General features: G+C 59.3%; 4 protein-coding genes across 12 annotated transcripts in view; 3 read left to right on the forward strand and 1 right to left on the reverse strand.

Annotated features, from left to right (window-relative positions):
* The window catches only part of ABCA2 (ATP binding cassette subfamily A member 2), a 34,350-nt gene extending 21,225 nt beyond the window's left edge, over positions 1 to 13,125 (forward strand). For 2 of the 3 annotated variants that reach the window (XM_054284515.1, XM_054284516.1), the window contains exons 27-49: positions 508 to 795; positions 1,833 to 2,051; positions 2,204 to 2,306; positions 2,647 to 2,972; positions 3,428 to 3,641; positions 3,820 to 3,925; positions 4,221 to 4,332; positions 4,754 to 4,814; positions 5,070 to 5,244; positions 5,330 to 5,445; positions 5,899 to 6,046; positions 6,250 to 6,373; positions 7,202 to 7,334; positions 7,496 to 7,613; positions 7,733 to 7,911; positions 8,213 to 8,354; positions 8,693 to 8,827; positions 9,005 to 9,108; positions 9,377 to 9,469; positions 9,764 to 9,866; positions 10,002 to 10,139; positions 10,348 to 10,554; positions 10,774 to 13,125. In XM_054284515.1, the coding sequence (XP_054140490.1) occupies positions 508 to 795; positions 1,833 to 2,051; positions 2,204 to 2,306; positions 2,647 to 2,972; positions 3,428 to 3,641; positions 3,820 to 3,925; positions 4,221 to 4,332; positions 4,754 to 4,814; positions 5,070 to 5,244; positions 5,330 to 5,445; positions 5,899 to 6,046; positions 6,250 to 6,373; positions 7,202 to 7,334; positions 7,496 to 7,613; positions 7,733 to 7,911; positions 8,213 to 8,354; positions 8,693 to 8,827; positions 9,005 to 9,108; positions 9,377 to 9,469; positions 9,764 to 9,866; positions 10,002 to 10,139; positions 10,348 to 10,554; positions 10,774 to 10,809 (3,380 nt within the window). In that variant the 3' untranslated portion in view covers positions 10,810 to 13,125. The remainder of the gene's footprint in view (positions 1 to 507; positions 796 to 1,832; positions 2,052 to 2,203; positions 2,307 to 2,646; positions 2,973 to 3,427; positions 3,642 to 3,819; positions 3,926 to 4,220; positions 4,333 to 4,753; positions 4,815 to 5,069; positions 5,245 to 5,329; positions 5,446 to 5,898; positions 6,047 to 6,249; positions 6,374 to 7,201; positions 7,335 to 7,495; positions 7,614 to 7,732; positions 7,912 to 8,212; positions 8,355 to 8,692; positions 8,828 to 9,004; positions 9,109 to 9,376; positions 9,470 to 9,763; positions 9,867 to 10,001; positions 10,140 to 10,347; positions 10,555 to 10,773) is intronic. The other variant, XM_054284517.1, reaches the window with a different exon arrangement.
* Positions 13,126 to 13,475: 350 nt separating this feature from the next.
* CLIC3 (chloride intracellular channel 3) lies at positions 13,476 to 18,725 on the forward strand. 2 transcript variants are annotated; one of them, XM_054284069.1, is made up of 7 exons: positions 13,551 to 13,586; positions 14,479 to 14,588; positions 14,939 to 15,064; positions 15,203 to 15,309; positions 15,606 to 15,781; positions 16,113 to 16,262; positions 18,362 to 18,725. In XM_054284069.1, exons 1-7 carry the CDS (start codon positions 13,551 to 13,553, stop codon positions 18,452 to 18,454), a joined length of 798 nt encoding a protein of 265 aa, XP_054140044.1. In that variant the 3' UTR covers positions 18,455 to 18,725. The 2 variants fall into 2 exon arrangements, with proteins under 2 accessions (XP_054140043.1, XP_054140044.1); XM_054284068.1 differs by lacking the exon at positions 18,362 to 18,725 and having other exon boundaries at positions 13,476 to 13,586; positions 16,113 to 16,274.
* PAXX (PAXX non-homologous end joining factor) lies at positions 17,144 to 19,441 on the reverse strand. 4 transcript variants are annotated; one of them, XM_054284072.1, is made up of 7 exons: positions 19,356 to 19,441; positions 19,214 to 19,274; positions 19,048 to 19,082; positions 18,732 to 18,922; positions 18,186 to 18,257; positions 17,640 to 17,733; positions 17,144 to 17,527 (listed from the first exon to the last, which is right to left on the reverse strand). In XM_054284072.1, the coding sequence occupies exons 1-7, from the start codon at positions 19,439 to 19,441 to the stop codon at positions 17,488 to 17,490; spliced, it is 579 nt and encodes a 192-aa protein (XP_054140047.1). In that variant the 3' UTR covers positions 17,144 to 17,487. The 4 variants fall into 4 exon arrangements, with proteins under 4 accessions (XP_054140047.1, XP_054140049.1, XP_054140045.1 ...); XM_054284074.1 differs by lacking the exon at positions 17,640 to 17,733; XM_054284070.1 differs by having other exon boundaries at positions 17,144 to 17,733.
* Positions 19,270 to 21,154, forward strand: TMEM141 (transmembrane protein 141). 3 transcript variants are annotated; one of them, XM_054284075.1, is made up of 5 exons: positions 19,270 to 19,561; positions 19,664 to 19,730; positions 19,845 to 19,928; positions 20,049 to 20,219; positions 20,846 to 21,154. In XM_054284075.1, exons 1-5 carry the CDS (start codon positions 19,415 to 19,417, stop codon positions 20,923 to 20,925), a joined length of 549 nt encoding a protein of 182 aa, XP_054140050.1. In that variant the 5' UTR covers positions 19,270 to 19,414; the 3' UTR covers positions 20,926 to 21,154. The 3 variants fall into 3 exon arrangements, with proteins under 3 accessions (XP_054140050.1, XP_054140051.1, XP_054140052.1); XM_054284076.1 differs by having other exon boundaries at positions 20,088 to 20,219; XM_054284077.1 differs by having other exon boundaries at positions 19,415 to 19,561; positions 20,046 to 20,219.
* Positions 21,155 to 22,405: the final 1,251 nt, after the last annotated feature.

Below are 22,405 nucleotides of genomic sequence, written 5' to 3' on the forward strand. Positions count from 1 at the left end.
GATACTGGAGATGCTCTGAGGGCTGGCACACCTCTGCCATGGAGCCAGGCTGGAAGAGCTGCAGGTGTTGACCAGGAGAAGAGAAGGCTCCAGGGAGACCTTATGGCACCTTCTAGTGCCTAAAGGGGGCTTGAAAAAATCAGAGAGGGATTTTAAATGGACAGATAGTGTTAAAACAAGGGGGGAATGGTTTTAAACTAAAAGAGAAGTTTAGATTAGATGTTAGAAGGAAATTCTCCCCTGTGAGGGTGGTGAGGCCCTGGCACAGGTCATGCAGAGGAGCTATGGGTGCACCATCCCTGGAAGTGTTCAAGGCCAGGTTGGATGGGGCTTGGAGCAACTTGGTCTAGTGACAGGTCTCCCTGCACTTGGCAAGGGGCTGGAATGAGATGGGGTCCCTTCCAACCCAAACCAATCTGCGATTCTGTGGTACAATCCATCCCCAGTCGGTGCTGTGCTGCAGCGTAGAGTAGCGTGGCTGGTGGCAACCCACATTTTTTCTTCCAGACATGAAGGACTCCAAGGATGCCCTGCAACCACCTGCCTCTGAGCTGGGCCCAAAGTCTGAAGCCAATGGGGAGTCCCTGGCCGAAGCACCCATGCCAGAGAAACCTGAGGTGGAGCTCAGCAACCTGGTGACCTGCTCCAAGCTGGCGCAGTCGCAAGCATCCCTGCGCTCAGCGTCCTCGGTGGGCTCCGTGCGTGGCGATGAAGGTGGGGCTTATTCTGAATTCTTTGGGGATTACGTGCCCCTGTTCGATAACCGGCAGGACCCCGATAACATCAGTCTGCAAGGTTGGTGCTGCTGGTGCCTGGCCAGTGGCAGGGGCCGGGGGTGGCACTTAGCTGGGATGCGGAGGGTTCGCCCCGGGTGGGCAAAGCTGACCCGGTCCCTCAGGGTATCTGGTTGTGACTGAGATGGGTGGCTGTGACTGCTGGGACAAGAGCCCACGGGGAGGGGGCTGATGGGGCATCCAGCAACACAGCAACCAGAGAGCCACAGCCTGGGTGGGAGGGCTGGGAACAGGCTCTTTCCATGAGTTTGCACCCCATGCTGGTAGGGTGTGCCATGACGGTCTTATGCCAAGGCGTGAAGCCAGTGAGCGCAGCCAGTGTTGGCTCTGCCTCTGCCTCCTGTGGGTCTCCAGTGCCACCTTGCAGACTTGCCCCACTAACATGGCCTCTTCCCACCTGTCACCAGTTGGGTTTCTCCTCTTGGTCCTTGGGCACAGAATCACCTTCCAGGTGATGGCTTCACCAGTCATACCCTGCCCCAGCTGCAAGGCTCTCCCCGCGTGGATGGTGGGATTGCTGGATAGAGAGGGTGCAATCAGGTGCCTCGAAGTTATTGCTGTAGTCAGAGATCCTGTTCTGGGTTATCTCACAACTCATGTGACTAATTTAGGGATGTGCCACCTCTTCCTTCCACCAGGGCTGTGGGAGGCAGAGGTGGGATAGTGCTGGGACAGAGCTCCCAATGTCTCACTGGGACTCCCACCTGTGTCTTGTCCCTTGTTCCTGTGTGTGCTGACCCCCCACCAGCTGGCAGAGCTGATGGGAAAACGGAGGAGTCCTAGAAAAAAGCACCAAATTAGGTTGTTTTTTTTAAAACTATTGTCTAAATTTTCCTTTTGGGGCCAAGAGGAACCTGCCAGCCAGATACCATGCTCCTGACTGCACTGCTGCTGTGGCTTGGTGGCAGACTTGGGGTTGGGTGCTGCTCTTACCCTTGGGGCGGTTGAGCTGGGCTGGGTATCTGGCTCAGCTTCCTGGGAGCCCAGGCAGGTGTGGGAGTAACTGTGCCAGAGGGCTGATGTCCCCCTCTGTCCCAGAGCAAGAAGCAGAGGTGGAAGCAGAGGATCGTGACCTGGCAGGTCGGGGAAGCTTCAAGCTGGAAGGCTCGTGGCTGAAGCTGCGCCAGTTCCATGGGCTGATCGTCAAACGCTTCCACTGTGCCAAGCGCAACACCAAGGCCCTCTTCTCGCAGATCCTGCTGCCCGCCTTTTTCGTCTGCGTGGCCATGACTGTGGCGCTCTCTGTGCCCGAAATAGGTGCATGCAAGCCACCTACCTACCTGCATGCTGGGCGACCTGTTCTGCCTCTTCCAGTGTGGCCACTGGCTGCAGGAGGACAAGGCCAGGACAGTCTCCCTGTGTGCAGTGCTGCTGTGGGTACGAGCAGGTTCCTGTCCTTGTCCCCACAGGTGACCTGCCTCCCCTCATCCTCTCGCCATCCCAATATCACAACTACACTCAGCCCAAGGGTAACTTCATTCCTTACGCCAATGAGGAGCGGCGTGAGTACCGGTGAGAGCTGCACTGCTGGTGACCAGCACCCTGTGCCCAAGGCCCCTCCATGGGACTGTAAGGGGGGCAAATGGGGAGGGCAGCCCACAGAAGGCCTAGTGCCAGGGCTGGCTCAGGCCTGGAGCAGAGTCTGGCTGGTGCCATGTCCCCTGATAGAAGACAATCTCTGTCCTGGACAGCGTGTCTCTGGGAGATGTGTGAGCCCTGACACTGTGATTAGCAGCTCAGTCATGTGAGGCATAGGCTGTGTGTGCCCATGATCAGTGCCAAGGCCTCAGGGAGGTCCCAGAAGAAGATAGCCGTGGTGCTGAGATCTGTTTCCTACTCCTTGCTTCTGCAGCATTAGGCTGTCTCCTGATGCCAGCCCTCAGCAGCTGGTGAACACTTTCCATCTTCCTTCTGGTGTGGGGGCCACCTGCGTGCTCAAGACACCCTTTAACAACACGCTGGACCAACCCATGCAGACCCTCAACCTCAATAGCAATGAGTCTAAAATGCTGGCAGCCAAGTACTTCGATGCCATGTGCATCGACTCCTTCACCCAGGGCCTTCCACTTTCCAACTTTGTGCCACCACCTCCATCCCCGGCTCCCTCTGACTACCCCATGTCAGTGGATGAGGACCTGCTCCATGCCTGGAACTCCACAACTTTCTCCGCTCTTAAAGGTATTACCTATGCTGGGTGCTCTTGTGTCTGGGATTTGTCTCCAGCGGGGAGACAATGCCTCTCCTCACAGAAGTGGCTCCAGGGACCTCTGGGAGTACCTGTTAGTCTGTCCTGGCCACACAGCAGAGCTCTGTTGGGCAGATCTTGTGGCTTTGACCCTGGAACGCTGTCCCCATTGAGCCCCAGCCATGCCAGTAGAGCCCCTTGGATGGTGACGCTGTCGCAAAGCCCCATGGCCAGCCTTGTGGCAGCTTTGCTGAGTGTGGTCCCCAGCCCTTTCTTTCTCCACCCTTGCCTCATGGCCCATCTCTGAATCTGTGTCCCCCCAAAGCTTTTTGTACATTCATCTCTTGGTCACCAGGACCCTGCCTGCCCAACCACCCCACCCTCATGCTGTCCCCAGCAGCTGGGGCAGGCAGGAGCCTGGCTGTGAGCCCCCCCTTCTGCTCCTCAGGGACCGTGACCTCAGCCCCTGCCCTGCCCCACATCATCCATGAGCCCATCAAGTGCACATGCTCCATGCAGGGGACTGGCTTCTCCTGCCCTAGTGGCGTGGGGGGCCATCCCCCACAGATGAAGGTGGTGACAGGGGACATCCTGACAGACATCACAGGGCGCAACGTCTCTGAGTATCTCCTCTACACCTCGGACCGCTTCCGGCTGCACAGGCAAGAGGGGAGGCCGGGAGGGTCTGTCCTACACCACAGAGCAGGGATGAGAACCAGGGGTCTGGGGACACCTGCCCCAGGGTGCTGGCTGGATTCAGCAACATGCTCAAGCATGGTTCCACCCCTGGAGGTGGGGGGCAGCCAGTTGCAGCTTCCTCAGCAGTGCCTTGTCCCACAGGTATGGGGCACTCACATTTGGAAACGTCCAGAAATCCATCCCGGCCTCCTTCGGAGCCAGGGCTCCGGCCACAGTGCGCAAGATTGCTGTGCGGAGAACAGCCCAGGTGGGACAGCACTGCACCTCAGGGCAGGGCAGATAGGTGGGGAGGAAAGGGGGCAGCAGGAACCCCTGGGACTGCTCTTCTGCATCTCCCCAAGTGCTTCAGGAGGCTCCGGCCACAGGGGAATGGTCGGCAGCTGTGGCCCAGCACAGTCAGCAATGGCCTGTTCTCCCTACAGCCTGGAGCACAGGATGCTTGCCCCGTGGGTGGCTGTCCATCCCATCGTATCCTTCTCTCCCAGTACATGTTTGGGCCCAGCTCTCTTGCCATGTCCCACTGTTCTTCTCTCCTCCTCCAGGTCTTCTACAACAACAAGGGCTACCACAGCATGCCCACTTACCTCAATGCCCTCAACAACGCCATCCTGAGAGCCAACCTGCCCAAGAGCAAGGGCAACCCTGCTGCCTATGGTGAGGATCTGCAGGTGCTTGAGGGCAGGAGCATGTCAGGAACAGCATTAGGGTATAGTCCAACCAGGCTCCAAAGTGCAGTGTCCACCTTGGGCCAAGCAGGCTAGTGTCCAGCTGGAACAGGGGTTCACACACCTCAGCTCTGAGATATGAGAGCTGGGGCGAGCTCTTTGCCAGGCCTGGGCTGGACTGTCCCAAAGTGCTGCCTGGAAGTGCCTGGACTTGTGACATGTCTAGGGGTGCTCTCCAGTGAGGGAAGGGCTTGGCACTGAGGTGCTGAGTTGCTTCAGAGAGCCCAGCTCCTATTGAGCTTCAGGTTGGAAGCCCATCCTGCTCAGAGCCAGGACCAGGCAGATGTGGGACAAGGCTCTGTGTCCCAAGCCAGTTTTCATGCTTCCATGTTTCTTCTTGGTCGTTGCAGGCATCACAGTCACAAATCACCCCATGAACAAAACGAGTGCCAGCCTGTCCCTGGATTACCTGTAGGTCCAAGGAGAGGGTCTGAGGGAGGGTGGCTGTCCCATGGGAGGTAGGGGGCTTTTTACTGGTGGTTGCATGGGAAGACGGAGGCTTCTGCTTCACAGGCTGCATGGTGGGGAGAGACAGGGTGGCTGTGATGTGGGAATCCATGTGCCATGCCCTGATCTGTGCACAGTGACTGTCCCACACCAGGGTGGGTGGCCCTTCCCAGGCAACTGAGGGTAATGGAGTCCATATTCTCCTTGCTCCCCATCCAGCCTGCAAGGCACAGATGTGGTGATTGCCATCTTCATTATTGTGGCCATGTCCTTCGTCCCAGCCAGCTTTGTGGTATTCCTGGTGGCCGAAAAGGCCACCAAGGCCAAACACCTGCAGTTTGTGAGTGGCTGTGACCCTGTCATCTACTGGTTGGCCAACTACATGTGGGACATGGTAAGTGGGACACGTGGCCCCACTGGCCTGGCCTCCGGGGCTGTGCCAGGGAGTGGGCAGTCACAGATGTTTCTGTCTTCTCCAGCTAAACTACCTGGTGCCAGCCACGTGCTGCATCATCATCCTGTTCGTGTTTGACCTCCCAGCATATACCTCTCCCACCAACTTCCCTGCTGTCCTGTCCCTCTTCCTGCTCTATGGGTATGTTGCTCAGAGGGCGGTAGTCAGGAGGCACCAGGGATGCCTCCAGAGTCTTATGGGGTGGTGGTTTTAAACTAAAAGACAGCCATTTAGACCAGATATTAAGAAGAAATTTTTAATGATGGGATCAGTGAGGCCTTGGCACAGATTGCCCAGAGAAGTCCAATGGCTGCCCCATTCATGGAAATGTTCAAGGCCAGGTTGGACAGCTTGGAGCACTAGTGGAAGGTGTCCCTGCCCATGGCCAGGGACTGGATTAGATGTCCTTGAAAGGTCCTTTCCAATCCAAACCATTCTGTGATATTCTGCAGCCCCCATAGCTGGTTGGAGTGCAGTGGCTGTGAGGGCTGGCATGGGAGAGCCTGGGAACAGCAGGATGGAGATGGGCAGTGCCAAGGCTGGGGGCCCCTCTGCTGCCATACTGACGTGTGCTGCTTCTTCTCACCTCCCCAGCTGGTCCATCACCCCTATCATGTACCCAGCCTCCTTCTGGTTTGAGGTGCCCAGCTCGGCTTATGTCTTCCTCATTGTCATCAATCTCTTCATTGGCATCACAGCCACTGTCGCCACGTTTCTGCTGCAGCTCTTTGAGCATGACAAGGTACGGCATTCACAGCTCTGCCACCAGGAAGGGAGATGCTGCCATTCTGTTTGTGTGGCAGCTCAGGCCAGGAGGGACCTCAGGAGGTTTCAGTTTCCAGCAGGATCAGCCATGAGACCTGACTGGGCTGGATCTTGGGGTTCCTGCTCCTACCACTCACTTGGGGTTGGTGGATGGTTGTGTTCTCTCTGCTGTCCCCACAGGACCTGAAGTTGGTGAACAGCTACCTGAAGAGCTGCTTCCTCGTGTTCCCTAACTACAACCTGGGCCATGGCCTGATGGAGATGGCCTACAATGAATACATCAATGAGTACTATGCCAAGATTGGTATGGCCTCTTATTCTCTCCTTCCCTTGTGCCAGGGCATGTGGAGCTGGAGGGGACCCTGATGCCGGCACATCCCCTCTGCCTGCCCCATGGGGGTGTCCCAAGGCCCAGAGCAACCTGGAGCAAAAAGCCAAGGGGGTGGATTAGATGGGGCACAGAAGAAGACACAGCTGAGGCTCAGCTGTGGCATGGTGCCAGCATTTCTGAAAGTGGTTCCTTGGGCCATCCCAAATAGCAGCCCCATGGGGAGAAGACAGTGTGAGCCCTGACAGAGGTGTGTAGTTCTGCTGCTGCTGCACACTGCCTGTGGTGGGCCATGGCAAGGCTGTGGTGGATCTCATTGGCAGCATAGTGTAGCTGTGGTGGGCCATGGTGGGTCTGTGCTGTGACAGGAGGGATAGAGGCTGCAGGGGTTCTCCTTATAGACAGGGTTTCTTTGGGTCTGCACTGCCCAACCAACATAAGCCTTTTGCCACTTACAGCTTCATCCTGGCCTCAGAAGCTTCCCTGCTCTCTGTTTTTTGAGCAGCTTCTGTACATAATCCGGGTGCTGCTGGCATTGTGAGGGACAGTTTTGGGTCAGGGTTTGACAAATCCCTCTGATTCCACTCTCAGCTGGGTTGATTCATCCCAATGAGGTTGAAAATTTGCCAGATGATTTTCACAGCACCCATGCTCTGAGAGGGCATTGTGTTATGATCAGCCCAGGCAGCTGTGGTGGGTGAGCATGGAAGCGGTGTCATTGTCATAGGTCAACGCAGGAGGGACAACCAAGCTGTCTCCATGGGAAGGTGTCCCCAGCTGCTCTATGCTCTTCCTCCTATTCAGGGCAGTTTGATAAAATGAAATCACCCTTCGAATGGGACATCGTGACACGGGGGCTTGTTGCCATGACAATTGAAGGCTTTGTTGGCTTCTTCATCACCATCATGTGCCAGTACAATTTCTTCCGGAAGCCCCAGTGAGTGTGGCACAGGGCAGGGATGTTGGGGTAAAGATTTGCCGTTGGGACCCTTGAGCTTCAGGCTGCCTTTCTGGCAGTGTTGAGTGGGAGCTGCCTGGTCCTGTCAGGGGTGCAGCTCCTGGTCCCACGTTCCCCCCTGCCTCTGCTCCCTCCCACAGGCGCCTGCCCGTCTCCACCAAACCCATTGAGGATGACATTGATGTGGCCAATGAGAGGCACCGGGTCCTGCGTGGTGACGCCGACAATGACATGCTAAAGATTGAGAACCTCACAAAGGTGGGGGCTGCATCAGGCTGCAAGGAGACTCCAGGGACCAGCCCAGCCCAGGGATGTGGGTGGGGCAATGGGTCCAGATGGCTTCTGGCGTGCTGAGTCCCCATCCCCTTCCCTGCCAGGTGTACAAGTCCCGCAAGATTGGGCGCATCCTGGCTGTGGACCGGCTGTGTGTGGGTGTGCGCCCTGGGGAGTGCTTTGGGTTGCTGGGTGTCAACGGTGCAGGCAAGACCACAACATTCAAGATGCTGACAGGGGATGAGAGCACCACAGGTGGAGAGGCCTTCATTAACGGACACAGGTAAAGTGGGCCTGGGGGCTGCCTGCTTTCCTGGGGATGGGATGAGGTCTGCTTGGAAAGCTTCCAGGGTAAAGCAGCGTGAGTGAGCTTGTGTGTCCCAGTGGGACTCGGCAACTTTGTGTCCTCCTGGGTGATCATCTGCCTGGGATGTGGGTCAAGAGACAGTGGCCCTGTGCTGAGGCTGCCCAGTGGGGTTTTACTTGGGGGAAGATGCTCCAGTGTAAAGGCATGTGAAAGGGGGCTCAGCAGCAGTCCTCACAAGAATTCTTTCTTCCCACAAACGCTCAATCCTCTCCCACAGCATCCTGAAGGAGCTCCTGCAGGTCCAGCAGAGCTTGGGCTACTGCCCCCAGTTCGACGCGCTCTTTGATGAGCTGACAGCCCAGGAGCACCTGGAGCTCTACACCCGCCTGCGTGGCATCCCCTGGAAGGATGAGGAGCGGGTAGGGCTCTGGGCAAGCAGTTGGCAGCATCCGAGGGCTGGTGCTGTGCCGCAGGGATGGCATCTCACTGGACAGCAGTGGCAGCCTGAGCCAATGCTGCTGCTCTCGTGGCAGTGCCACCCTAGCAGTGTGCCCACGTGGGCTGCCAGGGCCAGGCACATGCACTTGCAGGTCCCCACCAGTGCTCATGGCTGTGCCAGGGGCTGCCGTGGGGCTTCCCTGATTGGCACTTGGCTAGTAGTCCCCTCAGCAGCTGATGTGCCAGGGAGCCCAACCCCTGCCTGTTCTGCCAGCCCTGTGGCCTTGGCAGGATGACAGCAGTCCCCCGTGCCTTGCAGGTGGTCAAATGGGCACTGAAGAAGCTGGAGTTGACCAAGTATGCAGACAAGCCTGCCAGCACCTACAGTGGGGGCAACAAGAGGAAGCTATCCACAGCCATTGCGCTCATTGGATACCCAGCCTTCATCTTCTTGGTGCGCTCTGAGGGTAGAAAAATTACTCCAGGTGGGAGGTGCCCAACCCCTTTCTTCACTACACACCATGCATCTCCTGGAGTGTGGGATGGTGGCCTGAGCTGGACTCAGGACAGGAAGGGAGTGGCAGGGTCCGTCCCAAGGCTCGCATGTCTGAGGGTGCTGCCTATCCCCCAGGATGAACCAACCACAGGGATGGACCCCAAGGCACGGCGCTTCCTCTGGAACCTCATCCTGGATGTCATCAAAACGGGTCGCTCCGTGGTGCTCACGTCTCACAGGTCCAGAGGGGTTTTGTGCTCATGATGCCTCCAAGCACCTGGGGTGCTGTGTGGGAGGGAGAGGGCTCCCCAGCATTTGGCTCCCCAGTCCCTGGCATGAGGAGCAAGGGGAGCCTGGGACACACCCTCTGTTGCCTTCTCTCATCCCTGGTGGTGGGGCCACTGCACTTGGGTGATGGCCTGGGAGGCCCAGCTCTCCACCTACCCCCACCACAGCCCTGGCACTGTTCTCCAATGCCCTCCTCTGAACCCTCCCTTGTCACCCCAGCATGGAGGAGTGCGAGGCCCTCTGCACCCGCCTGGCCATCATGGTGAACGGGCGGCTCAAGTGTCTTGGCAGCATTCAGCACCTGAAGAACAGGTAAGAGCCTGGCAAGAGCTCAGAATGCCTGCATGGGGCCCAGCAGCCTGTGTGTTCCACTGGGCAGGAGAGGGCTGGATCCCCATCGTTGGGTGACAGTGTGGCATCTGTGACAAGATACCAGCCCTCTGTGTGGGTGCTGCTTTAGAGGTGGGCAGGAATAGCGTCACTGAAGTGCCCTGCCGCTGACCTGGTGTCCAGTAGTGGCTGCCTGAGAGCATGGTACCCTTCCATAGGGTCATGGGGGAGCAGATGAGAGGACAGGTCCTCATTCGGTGCCTTGTTCCTGTGCAGGTTTGGTGATGGCTACATGATCACAGTGCGCACCAAGTCCAGCCTCAATGTCAAGGAGGTGGTGAGGTTCTTCAACCGTAACTTCCCTGAGGCTGTCCTCAAGGTGAGCTGCCCACGGTGGCCACGCTGTGCCCTGCCAGCCCCCACTTCAGGGCAGAAGCAGCCTTCATCCTCCATCAGGTGATGGGAGGGAGTCAGGGAGTGAGGGCTCAGTGTCCCCTCTGTGATCACCTCCCAGGAGCGTCATCACACCAAGGCCCAGTACCAGCTGAAGTCAGACCAGATCTCACTGGCACAGGTCTTCAGCAAGATGGAGCAGGTGGTAGATGTGCTGGGCATTGAAGACTACTCTGTCAGCCAAACCACACTGGACAATGTAAGACTGGGGACAGCATGGGCAGCTGGATGCTTCTCCCCAGGGAGTGCCAACATGCCAGGCAGGATTTGCCTTTGGGGCAGGGGTTGGAGCTAGATGGGGAGTATGGTGACGGCCACCACACAGCAGGATGCCCTGGGTCCTGACCTGGCAAGCGTGGGATGGAGGTGCTTGCAAATACCTGAGTCTCCTGCCCCTTTCTCCTCAGGTGTTTGTGAATTTTGCCAAGAAGCAAAGTGACAACCTGGAGCAGCAGGAGACCAGCCCCAGCTGTGTCCTGCAGTCACCCCTGGAGCGTGTGCTGAGCCTGCTGCGCCCCCGCCCCGCCCCCACTGAGCTGCGGGCCCTCGTGGTGGAGGAGCAGGAGGACCTGGAGACTGATGACGAAGGCCTCATCAGCTTTGAGGAGGAGAGGGTGAGAGGTTGTCCCCAGATCTGGGTGTTCCTGGTCCCACCTGTGTCTGTATCACAGGCCCTGGGACTCAGTGCTGTGACACCACAGAGGTGACAAAATGGAGTGGCTGGGCCTGGGAGGGGTGGGGGCTCCCTGCTCTGCTGCCTGTGCCAGACTCTGATGCCCTGGGTATGCTGGCTAAGTGGGCAGCCCCTGAGCCCTGCCTGTCTCCCTGCCCAGGCTCAGCTCTCCTTCAACACGGACACGCTGTGCTGAGACCCCAGGGACAGCTGTGTTGTCAAGCCACCAAACCCTTTTGGCCTCTCCCCTCCCTTTGCCCCGTGGAGTGGAGTTGCCACAGCTGGAGCCACATGCCAGGGAGGACACAGTGGGTACGGCAATGCCTGGATGGACCTTGGAAGCCACCACTGGGGTGGCTATTTCCCCCTTCAGCTCTGGAGCAGCATCACCACATGGTGCTGGGGGCATAGTCCTCAACATGCCATGGATGGAGACTCTGAAGGAAAGGACATGGCTTGCTGCCAGCACTGCCAGCCCCACTCACTTTGGGGCGGACACACAGGCCTGTGAGCAGTGCCTTTGGACACTCCTGTTGCACTCACTCTGGGGACCTTTGGCTGTAGGTACCTCCCCAGGCCTGGCCCCATGGAGCTAGAAGAAGGATGGCTGCATCCACATCCCCCTGGCTGATGCTGCCCTGGGCACCACTGGGCAGGTGCTCTGGTCCTTCACCCATAACTGATTTCTGTCACCAGCGGGATGTCACTGGGAGTCTTGGCCTCACTGGTACATCCTGCCCACCCTGGGGTCTGTTCGCCCTGGCCCTGCCTGGCCTTGGGCACTGGCTTCGTCCCCAGGCAGCAGTGCTGTTGCAGAGGCATGTGGCAGCGTAGAGGGGTATTTCACAGGGTATTTCACATGCTGGCACCAGCTGTTTCTCCCCTCTGCCCCTAGTCATGTCACCCACCCTCAAGTCTCTGATCCTGCCTCCTGCCTGCCCTCACCACTTGCTTCCCCTATCACAGGGCATTGCTGCAGCCCTGCCACCTTTCTGCTGTGTCCCTTTCCACTTCACTTTTGTCCTGACACTTGTTCCTCAGTGTCCAGCCCTGTACGGGAACCAGCTGCACTAGGTTCTTATTGTTGGGTCACTGGTGGTACTGGGAGAGGGGTTGCAGCACCCCAGCTTGGCTTTGGAAGCTGGTGGTGGAGTGGCCTTAAGGTACGAGGTCAGGACAGTCGCGGTGGGTGCCAGCAGCCTGGCAGTGGTGCCTGGGGTGGTGGGGAGGGAAGGATGGACTGCAGTAGTGGGACTGGCAGTGTCACTGGCCAGCAGTGGGCACCCCCTTAGTCAGCAGTGCTCCTCCTTTTTGCAGAGGGTCCTGCTGCCTTGTCACCCACAGGGACCATGGCTGGCGCCTGCAGCTCTCAACAAGTTGCAGCTGTGCCCAGAGGTGGGCGTGTGATGCTGACCTGCCCCCCCCCGCCGGGTGCCACAGTCTTTGGCAACCCCCCAGGGTGGCTCTGCACCTTCCTGGGGAGCAGCCATGGTCTGTCTGCCCTGTGCTCCGATGCCCTTTCTGCCTTCCTGGCACAGGCTTGGCTGGAGGCCCTGAGGAGCACCAGGCACCTCAGCTGGTTGCTATGGGAGGTGGAGAGAGACTGGCTCTGGCCCCCCTTGGGCACAGGAGCAGGGCCTGACCTCAACTGTCCCCATGCCCCCTGGTCCTATCAGGCCCATATACCACCTGCTATGGATTGTGATACAATATACAGTATTTTCGATAGGGGGAAAACTGGGAGAAGAAGCTCTATTTTCAGATTTTTCAGACCATTTTTTTAAATGGCATATGGGAAACTGGCTGGATCTAGGATGGGTTGGAGGGCACAGGGGTGCAGCCCCCATCAATGTGCCCCTGCTCCTATGCTTGCCACACTCTGCCTTCCCCAGGGGATGCTGGGGGACAAGCCAGCTCAAAGTTTGCCGTTTGCCATCAGGGAGAGGGGATAGTGTCATCTCTGAGTCCCCAGCTGTCACCTTGGTGGCACCCTGGAGCACCCCAGAGTGGGCAGTGCTGTTATGCTCTGGGCTTTATCCTTGCCCCATACCTGCCACACTACGCTCTTGTTCCAGGTTCCAGAAGAGCACTGGCACCCAGTCACAGTGTCTTCCCTGTCCACCCAGTCTTCCCCCTGCCACCATGCCATCATTTGCATGGCTTCTGAGGGTCGGTGGAGGTGCCCACACAGCCTGGGTGGCCACAGTGGCTGACCTGCCCAGGCACAGTCGCTGTGCTAGTCAGTCCAAGGGTGGAGCAGGAAGGTAGCACCCCAGGGCAGGGGTGGCTGCTGCCTTAACACTGTTCACTTGATTGAGTTTGGCCCCGCTTCCAGCCTTGCCTCCCCCTCCACGTCCTTGGCCACCAGCCGCGGGCATGGCGCCAGTGCCATGCTCAGCCGCGGGCGTGGGGCCCCTGGGGGTGGGGACATCTTGGAGCTGCCTGTATATTGCTACCAAACAAAAAGAAGATGAAATGTGAAAATAATGACCGTTTTAAATAAAAAATAATAACTGAATCCATTGAGGCTGTGTAGTTGGGCATGGGGGGAATGGCAGGGCTGGGTACCTGGGAGGGCCTGGGCTGAGGAGGAGAGTGGCTGTGCCCAGGGTGGGGGTTCAGGATCCTGCTTTGGGCAGCGTGTGCTGGGGCACAACACAGGTCTGTGCCTAGTGCTTGTCGTCATTCAAGCACTGTGGGGTGGTTGGGGGTACAGGCAGGAGTGGCAGCAGCTGGCAATGCCACCAGCTGCATTACCAGCCTGGGGTTGGCAGCAGCCACGGTGGCAGGGCCCCACAGCAGGGCGCCCTGCCTGTGCCATGGGGCCAGGCGTGGGTGGGAGCGGGTGCACCCTGAGGAGGAATGTGGGCTGGGAGGGGCCGTGGTTTCAGCTGTGGCACTCGGAGTACAGCAGTACAGCAGCAGCCGCCGCGCAGCATGGCCGAAAAACCCCAAATCCAGCTCTTCATCAAGGTGAGGGGGGTCCTCAGGTCAGTGCCCCAGGCCGCTGGTAGCTCTGGCAACCAACTCTGGCAGTGCTGTGGTGGGGTGGCTGGGCTGCCCCTGTCCACTGCAGCGCCCAGATGTGGGCACTGGGCAGGCAGGGGGGCAGATAGCGGGCAGCGGGTCAGGCACTGGGTAGGCAGTGGGGCTGACAACAGACAGTGGGGCAGGAAGGGGACAGCAGGCAGGTGGGGGGGATAGGCAGCAGAACAGGCAGCAGGCAGCTTGGGCTCTTTTCCAGGGCACGCTGCTTGCCGCTTCCTGCCCTGGAGGCACAGGGGCTGTGGGTGCTAAACCTGGGGAGGTTGGACCAGGTTCCCCCTGAAAACAGGGCCCAGCAGGCCAGCACCACAGCATCTGCCTGCACCTGCCAGGCCCTTCCCTGCCACCACCTGGCTAGGGCAGTCTGTCTGGCTGTGCAGGCCAGGGCAGAATTCACATGGGATTGTGGCTGGGGTTGACAGGGCCACCGGTATCTCTGTTACCTTCCGCTGGCACATTTCTGCTGCTGGACTGTCCTCTGCTACTGCCACCCCTGCTGCCACACCTGCTCTCAAGTCCTCGTCCTGCTGACACTGTGAGGCTGTCGCAGCCTGGATGTCCTTGTCCCCAGAGGGTGCCAGGGCCAGCACTTGCTGTGCCATGTGGCTGCTCTGGGGTGTGGCACTGAGGCTCAGCGAGCAGGCAGGGGCCAGGAGCTGGCGCCTTACCATGCATGGCAGGTGCCATGGACAGCAGCACAGCTTGCCAGGCTGGGCTGGGGCATTTGCCCTATCATCTTCACCCTGTACCCCCTGGGACAGACCCCACTGAGACCATGCCAGGGCGAAAGGGCAGCTGAGCTCTCCTTCTGTGCCCACAGGCAAGCGAGGACGGGGAGAGCGTAGGGCACTGCCCCTTCTGCCAGCGGCTCTTCATGGTGCTGCTGCTCAAAGGGGTGCCCTTCACCCTCACCACTGTGGACGTGAAGAGGTGAGTGGTGGCCCTCTCCCAAGGGGTGCCAGCCCTGGGGCCAGGATCATGTGTAGGGTGGGAGGTTGGTAGGTCCCCAACACTCTGGGAAGGGATGTGAAGGGTGGGGCATTATGGGATGCATGGAGCTTTTTGTACCTCCCCAGGTGACCACTGGTGCTTGGGGGAGGTTGGCAGGTATTTCCTTGGCCACACACTGTGGCAGGAGGGGCCCGAGGGCACCACCTTGTGCACCAGCCCACCAGAACTCCCTTTGCTCAGGACGCGTGCACAGTATGAACACACACACACATAGTGCCCTGCAGAACCCTGGACGTGCCAGCCATCAGTGGTTTACCCGTCTCCCACAGGGCACTGGACGTGCTGAAGGACTTCGCTCCAGGTGCCCAGCTGCCCGTCCTCCTCTACAACGGCGAGCCCAAGACCGACACCATCACCATTGAGGAGTTCCTGGAGGACCAGCTGAGCCCCCCCCTGTCAGTGGCTGGTGCTGCCTTGAGAGGAGGAAGGGGCCCCCTAGAGAAGGGCAGGACAAGCTGAGGGATGAGGGGGCTGACAGTACATGAGCCTGTCAGCCTCTGGTACCTGCCTCAGCTGTGCCCATATCTCCGCAGGTGCCCCAGTCTGGTCCCACAGTACCCGGAGTCAAGCCTGGCTGGGAATGACATTTTCCACAAATTCTCTGCCTTCATCAAGAACCCGGTACCTGCCCAGGACGAGGGTGAGGACCGGGTGGGGGAGCACCCCATGCAACCTCTCGGGTACCACAGCCCAAAGCTTAGCCTGGTCACACTGAGCTTTCCCAGTCCCCCCACTGAGTCCACAGTCAGGTCTGTCCAGGCACTGCCCTCTCTATACGGGCTATGCCAGGCCTCTGTGGGAGGGCAGAGGCAGGTGCCACCCTGAGCCAGGTGGGAAGAGGCTGACAGGTGCTGCCTGGACACCTGGGCTGGGCTGGGCTGGCAGGAGGCCACAGCAGAGCAGGGCTGTACTGTGACCTGGCCACCCTCCCTGCAGCGCTGCAGCGGAGCCTGCTGCGGGCCTTGCTGAAGCTGGATGAGTACCTGAGTGCCCCTCTGGAGCACGAGCTGGCCCAGGACCCCCACCTCCGGGTCTCCCAGCGCCATTTCCTTGATGGAGACCACCTCACACTGGCTGACTGCAACCTGCTGCCAAAGCTCAACATTGTTCAGGTAAGCCACGGGCATCCCAACACCATGCCCTTCTCCTTTCCCTGACATCTCTATGCCCTCACTTTCCTCTTGGTACCTACAGCAAGCCCCTGCTCCTTTCCCAGTTGCTCTCAGTTCTGTGCCCTCCAGCATTCCTCTCCCTGGGAGCCCTGCCCAGCACCATGCCCTCCCACAGATCCCACTCCTCTCTGCACCCCGAGTGCTGGCCCTCCACTGTGCAGTACCATGAATGTCCCTGGCTCCCTGCCACTCTTCCCGGCTGGTGCCTGCCCTGGTGGTAGAGGCCTCCTTGGCACAGTGTCAGGCAAGTCTCCCCCGTTTGTACCCACAGGTTGTGTGCCAGCACTACCGCCGCTTTGGGATCCCCAAGGACTTGCGGGGCGTGTGGCGGTACCTCAACAGTGCCAGCGAAACCAAGGAGTTCAAATACACCTGCCCCAATAGCCAGGAGATCATCCAGGCCTATCGTTCCGTGGTCCGGGCACCGCAGTGAGCCGGGCACGTGCCCTGATGGGTGCCAAGTACCTGAGGGGTCCGGCAGGAGGTCAGCGCCCACCCTGCCCCTGCCTGCAGGGCTCAGGAAAGCTCTGCCACTCGCACCCAAATTCCCTCCACTGGCACACAGGTGCTGGCAGCAATCTGCAGCGCACTCAGCCCCTCTTGCGCCACCCACCCTTCCTCACAACCAGGACAAGCTCTGTAGCCCCTCGAGCATCAGGATGAGGGCAAATGGGCACGGCCATGGGCACCATCGGTGCCATAGCTGTGCCCAGCTGAGGGCAGGGGCAGAGTTGGGGACAGCAAGCTGCCCTGCAGCCACTTGCACAGGCAGGCAGACTGTGTCACCCACCTGGGCAGCAGGCACCACAGGGTGCCCTCACACCTGCACCAGGTAAGAGGACCTGGCACAGCCATAGAGACCTATGAAGGGAGCTGGAGGGGGATAGCACAGGTAATGGACACAGGTCAGTTCCCCCCAGAACTCACTATTAGGAAGCTCTCAACAGACTTGGGGGTTGTGAAGCAGGGAAAGCACAAGTTAAGCTTCAGAGTTCCTGGAAATCAATAAAAGCTTTGCAAGTAAGACCAGTGTGAGTCTGGAGTGACCACCCCAGCAGCTTCTCCCTCACAAGGCTTTGTACTGACATCCTCATCCTCTGCCAGTGCCCAGCAAGGCAGAGCCCATCCTCCCAGCTCTCCAGAGGGGTTGACAAAGTCCTAACCACACACCTGTCAGCCTACTTGCAAAAAGCTGGCAGGGAAGGGAACTTCTCTGAGGCTCAGACATCTGGGTTCAGCTGAAACAGGCCCAAGGCTTCCTGAAAAGGGAGAGGCAGAATGGACAGATGCACTCAGAGAGAGCAGCTGGCTAAAAACACCTTTACTGGCAAGAAGCAAAGCACAGGTGATCTTTCCTTTCCATGGTATCAAAGCTCCATCCACACTCCACCAGTTCGTGGTAAGTGAGGTCAGGAGCTGGTCCCTGCCAGCAGGGAAGAGCTGCAGGGGATAAACCCACCATGCTGGTGTCCCCTCTGCTCCATCTGTTCCCCCCAAAGGGGAAAGCTGAGGGCTGGCTGCCAGGTACTGCTGCCTCTGTTGTCTCCCTGGGTTGAGGAGCTCAGCAGGTCCAGAACAACAGGGACACCTCCCCGCTCAGACACAGGGGTCCATAGGGCTGTCATCAGGGCACAGGACAGCACTCATCAGGAGTCCTCGAAATTCACTCCAGATGGTGCCTTCTTGCTGGAAGGAGAGGGAGGAAACATCAGTCACAAGCCCCAAGCCCTGCTGTCACATAACTTCGGAGCAGAGCCCACAGGGTGCCCAGCAAGCAGCATCCAGCCCCAGCACTGACCTTTTGAAACCAGGGTTAATGAGAGACTCCCCCGGTACCTTCCTTTTGCCTGGCAAAGCTGAGCCAGAAGCCTTACTCTTCCTGGGGCTGGGGTCTGCCTCGGTGAGGAACAGGCAGGACACAGATTACAGGTTACCCAGGAGCTCTGGCTGCCCTGCCGGTCCCTCCACGGCTGGGAGGAGCCTCCGGGAGCCCAGCCTGGCAGGACCAGCAGCCACAGAGGCAAGAAAGGGCCAGACTTGGCCTCCTCTCCCAAAAGGAGCCATGGATCCACACAGCCTCCAGTCTGGAAGCAAAGGAAAGCCTGCCCTCCTTCTGAGGCTGGCAATGCCCAGCCTTTGACCTGAGCATCCCAGACACTCTGAGAGCCACCACACTAAGCCCTGCCCCTGCTCTGCCTGGAAGAGCACCAGGACAACAGGTGGCAGCCAGAGCTGAGGGCACTCAGAGTGTCCTGGAGAGCACGTGGATACAGGACCAGCAGCCTCCAGGAGGGAGAAGACAAAAGACTGCAGGAGCAGGGCAGGTGCCCCTGGCAGTGCCTACCTGGCAGGAAGAGCTGCTGGCTCCAGGCAGCGTTCTTCTCGGGGCTGCAGGAAGATGCTAACGTCTCCACTGCTACTGAGACAGGAGCCAGAGCCAAAGCTTGTGACAACGCCCCCTAATTCCGCATGCAGCAATTCAAGCCTCCCTCAGTGAGCTCCCTCCACAGCCAAACTGAGCCCCATTCTCCTCTCAGCACTTCCATCCAGACTGCTGCTGCTCCAAAATCTTTCCAGACCCCTCAGATAAAAATATCTATAAGGCGACCCTGACATTCAGGATGCTAGTGTGGTGCTGGCCATGAGAACAAGGGCTGTGTTTCCACACAGTGACAGAGCACTGTGTCCTCCCGGCCTAGCCCCAACAGGGAAGTGACGGGCAGCAATTCTTCCGCCGATCTACTGGGACCGGTGAGAAGAAACCACCTGGGCTGAAGCCCTCTCCTGCTGCGGCTGAACTGGGGCACTTCGGGCACTTTAGGTGGGGGTGACGATCCCATGAAGGTGGCGGGAGCTGCTAGCCCTCCCCTCATCTAAACCCACCACGCACCTTCCAGGCGCCTCTCCAGGCTCTCGATGCAGCCGGCCATGCCGAAGAGCAGCGCCTGCAGCTGGCTGCGCGCCTCGGCGGCGGGCAGCTGGGCGAGGGCCAGGGCCGGGCACTGCGGCTCCTCCGGCAGCCGCAGCGTGGCCGAACCCGGGCCCAGGCTCAGCGCGGCGGCTCCGTGATCCAGGGCGGCCCTGCGAGGAGCGAGGGTAAGGGGAGCAGGAGAGAGAGGGGCTCCGGGCGAGGTGGGCCTGGGGTGGGGGGAGCCCGGGGGAGAGGGTGCCCGTAGCGAGGGAGGTCCCAGGGCGCCGGCACCCACCTAAGCATCGCGCCGTGCTGCTCCGGCGGGCACCGCTGCAGAGGGAGAGGAGGAGGAGAGCGCGTCCAACACGGCCTAGCCTGGGTGCAGATCCCTCCCTGCCCCTCCGGCACCCCGGTCTCAGCCCCGGGCTCTCCCGCCTCCCCCTGTTCCCCCCGGTACATACAAAGCCGAACGCCGGGCAGCCACCGAGCTCCCCGGCCCAGACCTCCATCGCGTCGGTCACACTGCAGGAGGAAGCAGCTCAGGCCAGGGCTGCTCGATCCCTGCCCGCCCCCCACCTGCTCCTTCTCCCGCCCCGCTCTCACTAGACGGCGCCGTCGGGTCCGCAGTAGCAGAGGAACCGGCCTGTCCCGGTTCGGAGCACATGAAAGGGCCCCGCCGGTTCCGCCATGGCCGCGGCGGAAGGGGTGGGTGGCAGGGGCGGGTCCTGCCCCGGGCCGGGCCCGGCAGCCTCGCCATGGTGAACCTGGGCGTGCGGCGGGTGGAGGACGATGTGGCCGCCAGGCACCCGGTGCGCCCCGCGGGGGACGGGCTGGGGGGCCTGGGGGTGCGGGGGGGTCGGGACTGAGGGGGCCGGGTGGGCCTCCGGCCCTCCGCTGATGCCTCCCCGCAGGCGCTGCAGCAGTACGCGGCTTGCCAGTCTCACGCCTTCATGAAGGGCATCGGCACCTTCTTGGCAGGTACGGGCCGGTCCAGCCACCCCGGCATCCCCCGGGCTGTCCTTGGCCGCTCCGCGGGGGCAGTGGGGATCCCGTCCCGGCCGTGTCCGGTAACCCCGGCCTCGGTCTCGGCAGGCAGCGGGGCCGCCTTCGCGGTGCAGAAGATGGCGCGGCAGAAGCTGCCGTACAGCCTGCAGTGGAGCCTACTGTTGGCTGCGGGTAAGCACCCAGCCCGAGCGGTACAGAGTGGTGTTTGCCACTGTTATGGGGGCTCGTCTCTGGCTCCAGCCACCTCCCAGTGCCCCGGTCCCCAGGGCTCAGGAGGGTTCGGGGCAGCAGGTGCTGCTGGCACTCCCAGGAGTACCTCGGCTGCCCCAGCTGCAGGGTCCCTCGGAAGCTACGTGGTAACCAGAGCTGAGACGCAGAAATGCTCCAACTTCTGGATTTATCTGGAGACAGGCAAGTCCCCACAAGAGTTCGCCGTGACTGGTGGATTGTCTCAACCCGCAGGTACAGTCATATCTTCCTACTGCTTTGCCTGAGCTTGTTGTGCCTGGTTCTCCCCTGCTGCAATAATTACTTTGCTGTCTTATAATTTAGCTGGTGACCGTGTCATTGCCAAAATCTCATTATATAAGTCCCACACTGGCACTCTACAGCCAAGGGGTGGGAGCAGGAGCACCCATGGCAGGTGGAGCTCCTTACCTAGTTTCATGTCTCCCCTGTCCCTCTGTGCACCTGGCACAGTGGGTTCCTGAGCAGGGCTGGTGATGTGGGCTGGGTGCACTTGCTGCTGCCTTCTGCCCTGCCTGCTTTGGGTATTCACAAAAGCCAGCACAAATGGCTCATTTGCTGGAAGAGGAAGGAGAAGGTAAGGGATGGAGAGAGCAACTGAGGTGTGGAGGGATTTGCTGCCCAGTAGGGTGGACGGAATTGGAGGGGCATCAAGACAGCAACTGCTGGACAATTCTCATTAGTGCTTGCTGATTTCTCCCATACATACCTTGAGCTTCCAAAGCTAGGCCAACTTGAAGAGGCTTTACGTGCTTCACCAAGGCTCTGTGGTTCTTTGCCCATGTTTGGCAAACCCACCAGGGTAGTTGGAGGTCCAGGGAACTTGTACTTTCTTGTTGCAGAAAACCTCCCTAGTGCAGAAGAAAGGGACGGCGCTGCAACACTGGTGAGGAGGAACAGGTACGGTGACGTGGTGGAGTAGCCAGCAGAGCATAGCCTGCCGTGCCCATGTCCCACTTCACCCCTTCCTGTCTGCCCAACCTGACACTGCCTATGCTGCCTGTGAGGGTGGTGGGCTTGGTGATCCTTCTGGAAAACTCTGAGGACTTGATCCTGCCAGAGACAGCATGGTGGAGGCACCTCAGGGATTGCTGCCTGCCCCATGGCCTCTGCACATTGCACTTGGGGTACAATAAAAGTTGAGAGCCGAATGCACTTGTTGTGGACGAGGTGAAGGGCAGAGCAGGTGGTGAATGTCAACCTGAGGCAACCTCTGCAGTGCATGTTGGAGCAGAGAGCTCTGGTCCCTCTGTGGTGATGGCAGTCACAGTCAGTACTTGGATTGCTCTGAGACTGCAGGTGCAGACCGGTCTGGTCTAAGTTTGAGGGTACAGCTGTTGCTGTTTCCTGAGCCCAGCCAGTCCCCATGTCCCTTCCACCATAGCAGCACGGCTTTTCATACCTACCTGAACAGGCCAGAGCTGAGTCCCACAGCTGGGTGGCCTCTGGGGTGTCCCCTTCCCCTGCAACAGAGGTGACCATGTGCCCACAGCTCCTCTCTGCAGTGCTCACCTGTCACTGGCTAGTCCCAGATTGCCCATCCGGATCCATAACTACAAGGTAATGGTACTGTCTCAAATCCCATGCACACAGTGGGGCATGTGGGGTTTTTCCATGTCAGACTCCGAGTCTTGACTAGGTCAATTGTCTGCTCTTGATGGACGTCCAGCTCTGATTCAGCTGCAGCTGAATTTCTTAGAAGAGGAAACTCAGCCTGAATTCTGGGAGCTGCCCAGGTTCTTAGAGCAGTGTTTCAGCTTCAGGAACCAGAAGTGCCTTCACCATATGACATACATAGACAGGCCCTGAACATCACCACAGGAGGGAGTCCCTGTGCTGAGGAGATGAGCTTGGGGGGGAAGCTGGGCTTGGAGGTTCACAGCATCCTCTGAACTGGAATCAGGTTTGCCCTGTGCAGAGAGATGGGGAGCAGCCAGTGGAAGAGCTGAAAGCAAATTGCTGCAGGGAACAGGTGTGTTAAGTCAAGCATGGTATTCCAGGAGTAGCTGGAGCAGGGAAGGGTGTTGGGAAGCGAGCAAACCCACGGAGCAGAGTTGGCACTGCCAACAGGAGCAAAGAGGGCAGTGAGAAACTGCAGCTCCCTGCAGCTATTCCTCTCTAGTGTTTGTGGAAAGGGCAGGGCAGGGGAAGGCTTCCAAAAGGATTGGAGAGCTTGGACCAGTCCCATGCAGCTGCTGAGCACTGCAATGTGTGTCCTGGTGTCTGAGCTGCCAGTGACTGCAGCAGCAAATGTGAGCTGCTTTGCTGGTGCCCTTGAGCACCAGAGCTCGGCCCTGGCAGTGGAGGCTGCTGGCAGGTTGTTTTGCTGGGGGCTGTGGCAGTGAGGGACAGCTTGAGCTGCCTGCTTTGGCCTTGGGGTGACTGTTCCTCCAGCATTGGGG

This window comes from Melozone crissalis, unplaced genomic scaffold (assembly GCF_028551555.1).
Source record: "Melozone crissalis strain CALT ecotype California unplaced genomic scaffold, PUWL_Pcris_2 ptg000041l_1, whole genome shotgun sequence".
NCBI lineage: Eukaryota > Metazoa > Chordata > Aves > Passeriformes > Passerellidae > Melozone > Melozone crissalis.

Coding starts and splice junctions, on each gene's coding strand:
- CLIC3 (XM_054284069.1), top strand. CDS start 13,551: ATGGCCGAAAAACCCCAAATCCAGCTCTTCATCAAG. Junction 15,065..15,202: donor GACCAGCTGAGCCCCCCCCT/GTCAGTGGCTGG, acceptor ATATCTCCGCAG/GTGCCCCAGTCTGGTCCCAC. Junction 16,263..18,361: donor CCTATCGTTCCGTGGTCCGG/GCACCGCAGTGA, acceptor AGCCAAACTGAG/CCCCATTCTCCTCTCAGCAC.
- TMEM141 (XM_054284077.1), top strand. CDS start 19,415: ATGAAAGGGCCCCGCCGGTTCCGCCATGGCCGCGGCGGAAGGGGTGGG. Junction 19,562..19,663: donor ATGTGGCCGCCAGGCACCCG/GTGCGCCCCGCG, acceptor GCCTCCCCGCAG/GCGCTGCAGCAGTACGCGGC. Junction 20,220..20,845: donor TGGATTGTCTCAACCCGCAG/GTACAGTCATAT, acceptor TTCTTGTTGCAG/AAAACCTCCCTAGTGCAGAA.
- PAXX (XM_054284070.1), bottom strand. CDS start 19,441: ATGGCGGAACCGGCGGGGCCCTTTCATGTGCTCCGAACCGGGACAGGC. Junction 19,275..19,355: donor GGACCCGACGGCGCCGTCTA/GTGAGAGCGGGG, acceptor TTCCTCCTGCAG/TGTGACCGACGCGATGGAGG. Junction 18,258..18,731: donor CCTGGAGAGGCGCCTGGAAG/GTGCGTGGTGGG, acceptor CTGTCTCAGTAG/CAGTGGAGACGTTAGCATCT.